This window comes from Onychomys torridus, chromosome 1 (assembly GCF_903995425.1).
Source record: "Onychomys torridus chromosome 1, mOncTor1.1, whole genome shotgun sequence".
Taxonomy (NCBI): domain Eukaryota; kingdom Metazoa; phylum Chordata; class Mammalia; order Rodentia; family Cricetidae; genus Onychomys; species Onychomys torridus.
In genome coordinates this window covers 146,165,657-146,178,688 of record NC_050443.1, presented here as the reverse complement: position 1 = coordinate 146,178,688, position 13,032 = coordinate 146,165,657, and the positions used below count along the sequence as shown (strand labels likewise).

Sequence of the window (13,032 nt, the reverse complement as noted above, 5' to 3'; positions counted from 1 at the left end):
TTCATAAGCTTTAAATTTTGTAAATATAGCCACTTTAATAAAATAGTTTCTTAAAGAATAAAATAAGAGAAACAGGTAGTTGCTTTCTAAACTTCTAAATGTTAAGAGTATTGAATTCTAATGTCCAGCTGCATTCTGTTAAAGGGAAAACAGCAAGAAACAATGTACCTTATAAGAGTTACTCAGTTCCTTTGGGTAGGCAGCATGTGGGACATAACATCTTTTACTTTATAGTACAGAAATGTAACTGCTAAGTTTCTGTAATAATAATAAATAATGCTACCTAGTTCTATACTTTAGACTTACTTCTGATTTATAATTTCATCATGTGTCAAAATCAGAAAATTAAATCGTAGTATGTAGAATGCAGATTAAATATTCCAGCTGTGTCTCCAAGTCTGTTCTGGCATGCTCTAGATGGTGTATTGCTTCTCTAATGAGTCTCTTGAATAATAACCATAGATGGTATGGACTCCATGGCAGGAGACCAGCCCTTCTATCTTCAGGGTTTGTTTCTGTTGACCCTCTTCTCTCCTCCCACATGGTCTCCATGCCTCTGTGAAGAATAAAGTACCTCCTTTTGATGTGATGGAGGTAGAAACAAATGTAGCTTTGGTATTGTCATGTCCTAACTCACCAAGACACCTGTCCTGGAACTTACAAACCAACCACAGCTGTATGCTGTGCAGTATGCATGTGTATACTTATTTGTGTGTTCACATTTGGTAAATTTGTATTTTTTCTTTCAAAAACTAACTTAAAAGTAAAACATTTGTGGGAATATAAACAATATAGAAAGAAAATAAGTTTTAAAACAGGCCAAAGTTTTTACTTGTATGTAAAAGGAGTAAATGGCTATTCTGAAACAAAGCTCAATTTTGTCTGAATTCTCCAACTGTGGTGTGGGTAACATCATTTAGGATTCTAAGTAGTTTATGCCACCTTTTGCTATAAGTAAAGAAGACATTTTTTTGCCACAAGGAAAGATTTATTTTTTACATATATAAAAATTGTTACTAAAATTGGCCTGATTTACTCTCACTCCCAATCACTGTTGGACTTGAAGCATTTTATGGTGACCTTTAATTCTTATGCTAGTTTCCACTTTTACTAAATACACTATTTAAAATTTATCAAATATTTACATTTGCTTTTTCAAAATCTTTTATAAAATGTTTTATCTCTAAGATATATTCTTGACTGTGAGAAGTGAGTAAGCTCATGTACCTGGTTATTTTTTACTTCTAAGTAGTTAAGTGTTATAATTATACTAGTATACAACTATGGTAGTATTGTTTAATTGGTATTTATTTATTTTTATTGATCTACTTTTATTTGTATACTATAATAAAGTTCACATTTTAAAATCGACTGCTCCATTTCTGGGGAGAGATGTTAAAGGTTTTCTATATAAGTATCTGTCACCTGCTCATTAAAAAAGGAAAGAACAGTGGATCATGTCACTCCTCATCTTAATCATGTTATTAAGCCTTTTACAGACACACACATACACATGTGCCCACACACATATATGCATGCGTGTACACACACACACACACACACACACACACACACACACACACACACACACACAACTTTACTAATTTTAACTTAAATGTGTTTTATGATGTATGTTTGTGGATATGAGAAATGTATTACATCATTTGCAACTGCTTAAAATATTTTTACTTTATATAAAATCCTTCCAAGAGCTTTTCTTTCTTTTAGTATTTCTTTGTTAACCCTTGATATCAAGGGTCTGTGTTTCTATTTTTAACATGTTAAAAATACCCATAGAAGGCCATTGTGTCTTGCTCAAACTAGTTCTAACTAGACTGTAGCTCACCTCTATGCAATATGGTTCACATGGCTACTTGAATTCCACTTGAAGTACTTTCAAATCCTGATCATTTTACTGAGGCGCATGGATGAAATATGAGCCAGGTTTGTATTGCTGTATTTTGTCTTTCTTTCTTGTGTTTTATATTTTTAAATTCTTGAAATTTAAAGAAGGAAAACCTCTAAAGAAGCATGCCAGCCCACTGTTCTGAGTACTGACTTTGACCTCAGTGACTTAATGCATGTGTGATTTTACCTCTAATGTTTTATATTAAACAGATGCCTATATAGAACATACGCTGTGTGTTATTTTCAGTACACAGCACTCATATTTGAGTGTCTCTAGAAAACCTTTTACTGATATGGAGGTTAAAAATAAATGCTATGAAGAAAATTTATGACCTGTAGTACTTTTCTGTCACTATAAAAAGGAGAACTGATTTGTGTAAATGTTTTATAATGTTGAATTATTTATGACATAATACTTATTTTAAGTTTGTATATTCCTAAAGATATGTGTTCCTTAGGGAACTAGAATTCTTCCTGAATGGGACATAACTTTATTTTTGCAAGTATGTTATATACTTTGTGGTGTATTTCAAAGCATTAGTTATTGCAAGTTTGATGAGATGTTTAACTCTTTAATGGTTATTTAGGGATATTTGAAATTGAAATGCTGTGGAAAATTCAGATTTTATAGTTTTAAAATAATCAAACATTTTGATAATTTTTATAAGAAATCTGAAAGTTCTGATTCCAAGTTTCATCAAAAGTCTTAGATGACATACATAAACTTGATAGGTAAAATAGAACAATTCTTTGATTTACAAGAATGTCCAGATCATCATCGCTTTTAGCCTTTGAGTAAAAACCTAAAGGACAGGTAGATTCACATTCATCTTTGAATTATTTTACTTTGATAATTTACACTTAATTAAAATCTGGGTTCAGTGTTTGCTCTTTAATATTCCATTTATACATTCCATGAAGATGGTTGAGACAAATAATATAAAACATTTGCTGCTTTAATGGCCTGTTGGTCTAGAGTAACTAGGAAATAAGAATTACAACCACACTCAGGCATAGAGACAATATATAACCTTGGGGAAATTACCTCCATTCATGATACTTCTTTTGTAAGCAAGTAAATTAATAAGTTGAAATTTAGTCTCTCTCTCTCTCTCTCTCTCTCTCTCTCTCTCTCTCTCTCTCACACACACACACACACACACACACACACACACACACACATATGACATATATGTATGGCAGAGATTTTTCTTGTACATTCCAAATTTAAACATTTTTCAAAAAATAAAGTGTAATATAAAACTTTAATGTAAACTATAGGTAGAGAAAACATTATTTACTACTTAGCATGGTAATATGCCTTCCAAAATTTTGAGAAAAAAAGACACCTCAACTTTGAGGTAGAAAATTGAGATGATTGTAAAAATTATTACCTTTTGTTATATAGAAGGTATTTGCAACCTCTAGTGGGTATTCTTCTTTGGAAGGAAGAATGACTAAATTTTGCCTATTTGCAACATTTGTCCCAGTAGATAACAATGGTATTGTATTGTCTAGTGGTAATTGGAGATAAGTAAATTATAATTCTGTAAAAATGAATAAAATCTTAATCTAAAACCTCATATAAGTTAGCCTATTGTTTATGTATTGTAACAAACCAGTACCAAAGATGAATTAGGTACCATATCAACAGGCTGAGGATATATTAGCTACTATTTTGCCAGGTTTAGTAGAATGTTTTGTTTTATAACAATTATAAATAATATGTTTATATTATTAATTTTGACCAGTGAATGCTGTTATTTGAATTCTTTAAAGAAGTATATGTCTCCATGATTATAGTCAATATAGGGAAAACTATTATTCTTACTTATGCTTGAAAATTTGAAGATATGATACTGTCTAAACTGGTAACTGCTGTGACATTTCCCAGAGCTTAGAAAGTCAAATTTAGCAACTTCTGGATAATCCCCATTTATCCTAAGAGTTAATGAATTTGTACATACTGTATCTTGCTGAAATTTTGGCAAATTACGTGAATTTTCTGCTTATTCTCTCTTATCTTAACAGCTCCAGTGGCTGTTGGACAATTATGAGACAGCAGAAGGGGTGAGCCTTCCAAGAAGCACGCTGTACAATCACTATCTTCGACACTGTCAGGAACACAAACTGGACCCAGTCAACGCTGCCTCTTTTGGAAAACTAATAAGGTCCATTTTTATGGGGCTACGGACTAGGAGATTAGGAACTAGGTTAGTACTGACAGTCAACATAATAGTCCATCTTTCTTTATCAAATCACAGCCATGTGGTACAGTGAACAGAAATGTACTTGATTTCAGAAAACATAAAGGAGATAAATATAGAATGAAGTCACTTTATAAAGTCCATAGGAATAGGAACATTTTCATTCAGTGAATATCACCAGACTGGTTTTCAAATTGCATAGAAATGAGAAGGGCCACCTGTTCGTACAAGATTTGCATATGATACTTTTGAACATTGTTGATACCATTGTCATTGCTTTTTGAAAATAAATGTATTAAACATGAATAAAGTGACATAGTAAATGGGAACTAAGCACTTACTTATTGTTTTTAAATACATTTAATTATTTTTATGAAAACTATTTTACTAAAAGAATGAGTTCAGTTGGAGGATTCCCATTTATTCTGTAATTCTGGGGCAAATTAAAGGTATCTGATAAACTTGTAAAGTATGCGTATTTGAAGCCTTTGCTAATGGTCCTATTTACCATTGACTAGCCTTCCAATCCTTCTCAGCATTTCTCTCACTCTTGATTGTGAAAATAGGCATGTGTCCGAGCGAAAGCATGTCATATTTCCACCTTCAGGACCAGTGATGTGACGGAGGGACTTTCAATCTTACTGTTTTTTTGTTGTTTTTTTTTTCCCTTCAGAAACAATGGATGTTGTTTTCTAAGCCAATATGGTGAAAAGAAAATTTAGAGCCTTGGAGCTTTGTTTTTATTCTCTATGGTTTTTACAAATTGAAAACTAATACTTTAAGCACTTAGGGAAAAATATATGAATCTGTTAGCTTTCTAAATCATTCAGGAATCATATACAAAACATTAAACTAGAGATGCTGCATTGTCCATTGGGTGATAGATCTTTAGTGATAAGTCACTGCCTCAAAGGCTTACAGTACAAAGGGTTTTCCCCCCTCTCTATAAGAAAAGCAATACCCTAGTAGTAATTAACATCATTACAAGTTTATGCTGAAAGGAGAAGTGAATGTTTTCAGAGAGGAAAGACTAATCTGCCCCTACCCATCTCCAGAAACATGACTCAGATTCCCTATAGCAAACACAGTTTAACATGGGAAACACATACCCATGTGTTCTAGCCTCCTTTCTGTTACTGTGATAAACAGTATGACAAAAACAACTTAGGGAGGAAAAAGTTTAACTGGTTTACACTTCCAAGTCTCGATCCATCATTGAGAGAAGTCAGAACCAGGAACTAAAGGCAGAAACCTGGAGGCTGGAACCATGGAAGATTGCTTCTTGCTGGCTAACTCACAGACTCTTGACTACCTACCTTTACATAGTTCCACTTCACACTGGACTGGACATGCCTGTATCAATTAATAAAGTTATCCTCTCAGAGACATGTGTACAGGCCCATTTTCTCACTGAGGGCTTTCTTCCCAGGTGACCCAAGTAGAAAGTAAAAGCTAAGTAGGAAACCATTCCTGTAGTATAATTTTTATAGAATGTGATGCCTTTAATATATAAAGAATCAAAGAAATGAAAAATTGTGATTTTTTTTTATACTAACTCTGAAGAAGTGGACATTCCTGGAAAAGCATGATTGGGCAAAGTGGTATGATCTAAAATTATAAGTAGGATGAAGGGTTGCCCAGGAAGGCCCTTCATTCAGATTCCGTGTTGTGTCTTCAGACAAAAAGATACTCCTTTCCTCTAGATGTAGGAAGGCCCCTCTGGCATGAGGGTCCTAAGACCCACTTACAAAGAAATATCAGCTACATTTTATCACCCACTTCACTGGATAAGAAGTGAGAGCATTTTTTTTACTCCATCACCTATTTTTACTGTTTTCTGTAATATTGAGTACCATATTGTGGGACAGTATGCCTAGAACCTCATTACTGTGTTCATTTTAGGAGAGTTTGTATGTGTTTGAACTATGAATTTTTTCTTTTGCTTGCTTTAAAGCAAATGTACAACTTTCAAATTGCCAGAGGTTCAGTTCTTTCATAAATATATTCTTTTGGTACTTCAAAAGGTAGTATATTTTAAATTGCAGAATGTGATTGTCTATTCAGACTGAAGAAACTAGCTTTCATTCCTTTGAAAAGAAGAACTTTTGTTTCTCTTGTATTTCCTCTCCCCCAAACCAGGAAAATCATTATTTGGAGACCTAACCTAGTATTTCCTAGCTGATGGCTCAGTAGTTACACATATGGTGCCAATATTTTGAAACTCTAGGCTTTAGTCAACATTCTAATAGCTGTATTGTTGTACTGCTTTTGTTACTGAAAAAGATTTCAATGGATCCTATTTTGAGTCTCTATTCAAACCTTGAAACACATCTTTAAAATAGAAAGGGACAAAATTGGGGTTGTTTGGGTTTGTCAATGAGTAGAGTCCATATTCTACAAGTACATTCTGCAGTATTGCCATTTTTTTACTTTCGATTTCCTACCCCCAAGGAGTCTGTCTCCTAATTCTTTTAACATTCTATGTGGTGTTCGCAATTGAGTTGGAAAGAAATGCCTAAAAGAATAAGGAGGGAATAAATGCTGTGGGTTGAATTTAAACAAATGGCATGTTGGGAAGCTGACGGAATGCTAATAAAGAACACTGATGGTATTAGGGATGAAATCTCAGAGATCCTTCTGCTGTGGGAACTGACAGCAGCTTTTCACTCTTCTTCAAGGAATGGAAGGAAAATCAGTATAGATCAAGAGGCAGATTAAATCCCATGGTATTTAGTTTGTTTGTTTTTAAATGAACAGTCTGCAGAAACATTATCTGTCAATAAGATTGTCTAGTGAAATTATCCAAATCCAAAACCAGACTAAACCTGCTTTTGGCACCTACATAAACAAAAAGCAAATAACACCATTGCATTTCCACCAAAGGCAATGCAAAGGGTATGTTTTGATAGACCCCATCTCCAAATTACATCTGACTGAGGATGACTCTGGGTGTACTTCTCTTCCCTGGCCATTCCCAGTGGGATAGAAAGACCTACCTCTCACTCCATCCCAATCCTAGTTTGTAAGAAACTGCATCTCAGAAGAAAACTATCAGTTTACTTTGTCCATTTTCCCATGATTAATGCCTCCTGCTTCCTGTCCTTCCCTTTACCCCTATAGAATACCATCAGGTGTGTTTGTGGTAGGTTTTATTGTAGGTTTTTGCTCCAGTCTCAGTGGGTTTTATAAATAAGATCTAATCTCTCAAGTGCAAGGTCTTTCTCTGTGGGCAATTAAGTTTTTTACTTCTATTTCATTTTCTTCAAAGTGCAGTGATTTGGTGGTTCTAATGTCTCTTCAAATGTATGGCTCATCTAATGTATGTTTGTTAGTCTTGGAAGTCAAAATTTCTATTTTCATTAAAAATATTTAATCCACACACCACTTAAATTTCTCTTCATAAATGAAAGAAAAAATTGGAAGAGCACTCACTGACATATTGCTATATATAGACTTGTGAAAAACTAGTCTCTCTGCAAGAATTTACATATTTAAAATGTTAATTTTGCAAGAATTTGCAAGTTCCATTCAGGATAAAAATTGTCATTTCTAATACCAAGCATGGTATTTTTCATGAACACTAAGAAGTTCCAAAATTTTTATTCCAGAAGGACTTCACCATTTTTAGAGGGAAATGTCCCTATCTTTTATGGTATATCTTACTAATAAATAACAGATATGAATCAATAAAATCAATGATAAAATGTATTTTAAAAGATATATGTTAAGTACTTTCTTCCTTTTTTGGTTTCAAAACATTAAATAATAAACCGTCATAGCATCTAACAATGATATTACGCCATCATATCTGAAACAAACACACAATTAATACATGACTATAGAATAAAGATTTTTCTTTTCTCTGTGTGTTTATGGCAAGTTGCTGTCTAGTGTACCATGATTTGTGCTGTGGTTGGATTGTGATTGGCTCTTTTCCAACCATTACCCCTTCTAAATTAAATTTGAAATATATATTAGAAAATACATTAATATGAGTGGGATAGATATCTGATAAATATTGAGTGAAAGCTTAAAGGAAATGTTACCCTGGAGATGATTGTTTTGGGATCTTATTTTGATTTTTGGAATGTCACTATAGAAATAATAGGTATCCAGAAAAGAGAAATCATAAACGTGAAACGTTAGTATAATGTTTTAACCATATTTTTCTGTGTGAAGTTAACGGTTAATATTAGTCTTACTGACTTTTCATGTTTCTATATTTATTGTTCTTTTATGAAGAGGAAACTCCAAGTACCATTACTATGGGATTCGTGTGAAGCCAGATTCTCCTCTTAACCGTCTACAAGAAGATATGCAGTATATGGCTATGAGACAGCAACCCATGCAGCAGAAGCAAAGGTAGAACTGCATTATCTCACGTCAGAGCTATACCTATCTTAATTCCATAGGTTTTCTTGTTTCTGAACAAATCAAACAAACAAGTGTACAGGACTGCTGCTAACATTGACATGCTTTCACTTGGAGTAGTGATTAAGTATCATTTAGAATTTCAGTGCTCCTTTTTTCAATGTCTAAAAAAATAACTTATTCTCCAACTTGTTGCGCCCCTTTAAAAAGTTAAATGTGATGTCCCAAACTACTGTCCATACAGGGAAGTGACTTACAAAGAGTAAGAAGTACACCTAGGCAAATGGCACCTTTGGAGAAACTTAATTTTAGTGTTCATGAGACATGCTATTCTTAAATTCTTCAGATCATTTTTCTAGTATTATTTATCGTACATTGCAAGTATGAGTGCGTATGTGTGAGAGACAGTACGTCTAGGCATGCTTGTGTGTGATGCATTTGTGAGGGTGGGTGGGTGGAGGTCAGAGAATAATTTTCAGGATTTGGTTCTCTTCTTCCACCATGAGTTCTATCCAATAAGGTCATCAGGCATGCACAGCATGTAGCTTTACCTTGTGAGCCATCTTGCCCATCCCAACTAATTCTTTTTGATCAAGTCACAGTTCTTGGAGGATCTTTGGGACATTTTACATTTTCTTGGAATCTAATCTTCATGAGCATAGAATTGTAGACATTAGAGTTTTAATAGCTCATACGTTCATGGATGGATGGATGCATGGGTGGATGAATACATGAGTGGATGCAGGGGTGGATGGATGATAGAATTTTATTTTTTGGAATTAAAAAAAACAACTCTGGCCTATGCTCATAATCCTTGACAATCAAAGCATTAGCAGCCATGTTTTCAACTATCTCACTAAGGTTAAATGGAATATATATATATATATATATATATATATATATATACATATATATATATATATATACCGTTACACTGTTTTCAAGCCAAGAGCCTTCCAGTCACTTATGACTCTGTCACAATTTATAGTAAATAAAAATTTAAGAAGTCTCTCTCTTTACCAGTGGAGTTTACCTATGCTCTGTAGTTACAACTGTTCTTTCCACCTGAAGTGGTAGAAGTAACTAGGAAAAAGGTATGATTTTACTAGGTTCTTCATCAATCTAGTAGTTATTTGTCTGGGAAGATCTCATCCATACCAGTGTAGTACACAGCATGACTTCTAAGTCATTGAAAGACAATGTCACATAATAGGTTTTCCTCTGGTCAGTAAACATTGATTGAAGTTCTACTGTGTGCTGGGCTCTAAATTCAAGGACAAGACAGTCTCTACCTTTGAAAGATAGAGTGTGAAGAATGAGGGAGGTAAAGTAGGGCAATATGTTGTGGAAAACTTCAGGTTTAATCAAAGAACTATAGAATATGGAGTAATTGAACAAACTCGGGGAGAAGGGGGACTAGGAAGCTTCTCAGAGAATGTACTATTTGAGTAGGGGCTAAGAGTGAGAAAAATAAGGACTACCTAGGCAGAAGAGAAGTGTTCACATAAGCCCATGAGGTAGAAGATGCTGCTGTTGGTAGTGGTCCATGATTTGATTAAGTTATTATTGCAGAAGGAGAATTGAAAAGATGCTGAGTTGCTTAGTAAGAGAGAGAATTTACGTAGTAGGTTAAGGCATACATTAAGGGATTTAGGTTTACATGAAAGCAATAAGTTTGGTTTTGTGTGTGTAGAAAATAGCTCTAAAGCTATTTAAAGCTTTGAAGCAAAACAATGAAATTCTGTTTTTTTCTGATGTCTTTTTTATTTGGGGCAAGACATATTTAATGGGAAGAGACTGGCAGTAAGGACTCTTGCTAAGTCATTTCAGCAAAGTCGTAAGTCCTAGCCTGGAGATGCAATTCAAGGCTGTCCATCATAGAAGGATTTTCAACCCACAGATTCTCAGTTTTGCTTTTAGTTGCTAGATATTTTTTGTCTGTAGGTAGGAAAATAAATTTAAAAGGACTGAAAAAATAACAAAATAAAAGATACACTAGTATCATATAAGGTAGCGATAGTTTATATGTTATAATAAACTATTACAATCTTAAGCCTTTTATTATTTTTCCACTTAAGAACATAATTTAAAATTTGCTTTCTGATGTAAACTCTTTCACAAAGTGTAGCAGCAATACAGAATGAGATAATGATAAAATCAAGAAATAAAATACTCAAACATAAATACTAACAAAAGTGATAAATTGTACCTGGGGAAAGCCAGTTTTCCTGTCTTTTACCTATGAGGAAATCTAATAAATTCACAAAAAATGCAAGCTTTCTAAGGACAGTCTTTATAAAAAGCAAAAACTGTCTCGATTTTTCGTTTTTCTTTTTTTTTTTTTTTAAACATTATGTTCCTATTGAACAGACTCCAGAGATGTAAAGGTTAAGGAGCCATGAAAACATTTGACATATGTTTCCAGGTGGTGATAATTGCTATAAGAAAAAGATACACTGTGAGCACGTTTATGGAGATGTAAAATTCTTAATATATGAATAAAATCTGCCAATACCAGTGTCTTGTACTTCTTATGAATGAAGAGCATTAGAATACCAAAGAAGTACTGGATTTTCTTTTCTTCCAATAGCTTTTTTTTTTTTTTTTTTTTTTTAACTGGATCTCCCTATATAGTCTCAGGTGTTCTGAAACTTAACAGGCAGCCCAGGCTAGTTTCAAACTCACAGAGATCTTCTTGCCTCTGTCTTCTAAGTACTGGGATTAAAGGTATGCACCACAACTCCTAGCAAGGCTCTTGCTCTACAAATGGCACCCTGATGAACGATGGCAGTGTTGTTGTTAAGTACACAGACTTGGTACAGGAATAGTCAAGGGGCTTCGGCTTGCTGAAGGAGCATATCCACTGCCACAGTTTCTTTCCTTTTGTCTGGATGTAAGGGTCACATTAGGAGTATTTGTTGAAAATGATGAAAAATAATTATTTTCATCATTTATTTGATAAGTTTTTATGTCGGGATGATTCCAAGATTTGAATGAATTTAATGAAATTAAAATTTATGTAAGAAAATGTTCGCTCATAAAATTACAAATGGTATATGAAAGGTTTAAAATATTTTATTACAGGTAGTGGTATTTAATATTTCAACATATTCAGATTAAAGACCTCATGATTCATTGACTGCACATGTAGTTCCATATCTTCAGTGGTTTAAACTGCATGTTGCACATGTTTTTTGTAATTAGAAGTCAAGTATATGTGTTGATTATTTTGATAATTTAAGTCTGGGCATTCAATTTTATATATCTGGTTTGAAAACTGGATAGGGCAATAGAGATGATTTCCACTTCTGTGTAAATCAGATACCCTTCAGTGATACCATGTGGAGCATAGCCATGTATCAAGCAATAAAATAAAAGAGTTCTGGTTGAGAAGCAGATATGACAGATACATTTTCCCATATTTGAAAGATGAATCTATCTTCAAATCATATATCTAAAGATAAGGAGCAGATTAGAGCCTGCTTGATGTAAAAGCAAGCGTAGGGTGTAGCCACTGACATAAAAAGCATTGTAAGTAGTCAAGGTGTTCTGTTTCCTGGAGGCTTACTCGGTACCATGGTCTGTGGAATACAGTGAACAGACAGATGAATGAGACACCCCCATCAGCACGTCTTTGCAATCACTCTAATGATCAGAGTTACGGTAACAAAGTACTGTAACTGTCTTTGAAAATAGTGTCAACTATGAGTAATCAAAAGGAGAAAAATGTGTAATGTTTGAAAATAAACTTTACACTTAAATGAGGTAATCTCCAGTTTTGTTTTTTGGGTTTTTTGGGTTTTTTTTTTGTTTGTTTGTTTGTTTGTTTTTTATTTAAACTGCGTGGCCATTAGCTCAGGCCTACCATTGTCTAGCTCTTACTCTTATATTTAGCCCATTTCTGTTAGTCTATACTTTGCCACATGGCTTGTGACTTACCGGTGTCTTTACATGTTGCTTCTCATGGCAGCAGCTAGCAGTGTCTCCAATCTCCAGTTTTTAAGGAAATTTACTCATGTCCTAATTGCTTGCCCTAATTTAGACAACACATAGGTTATCAAGCAGCAAAAGAAAGAGTGATAATTTTAAGGTCTACAAACTATGTAAAAATATTTGTTGCTGTGTATCTTTAGCACTTAAAGAAATATATAGGAAACATTTGCATTTGTATTTTAGCTGCTTTTCCTTATCCTTGTTTCAGAACTGGTGGAGAGAAGCCACGTGCTTTTGACAGTGTGCCTGACGATGTCTGATCTCAGTAGCCACTCTCAAAATATAAAAATACATTCATAATTTCTCAGCAATTCCATGCAATTGTCAGTTGCTTACAAAATAAGCACATCGCATGTAAAAGAGAGCATAGGATGACAGAAAGGTAGGAAGAAAAGAACACTCAGTTGCTAAGAACACTGATGTCTGGACAAGATAGACAACTCATATAGCAACCTGGACAAGAACTGACTCTCTTGTCTTCATTCCTGTATGAAATCTATCCTTGAAGACACAAGTAACTCAAACAAACAAACAAAAAATCCATACATTTACA

The 13,032-nt window shown here is 33.9% G+C and overlaps 1 protein-coding gene across 10 annotated transcripts in view; it reads left to right on the top strand.

Annotated features, from left to right (window-relative positions):
* Positions 1–13,032, top strand: part of Rfx3 (regulatory factor X3) — a 252,369-nt gene that overhangs the window by 186,047 nt on the left and 53,290 nt on the right. For all 10 annotated transcript variants that reach the window (XM_036208665.1, XM_036208682.1, XM_036208635.1 and 7 more), the window contains 2 exons: positions 3,940–4,121; positions 8,358–8,477. In XM_036208665.1, the coding sequence (XP_036064558.1) occupies positions 3,940–4,121; positions 8,358–8,477 (302 nt within the window). The remainder of the gene's footprint in view (positions 1–3,939; positions 4,122–8,357; positions 8,478–13,032) is intronic.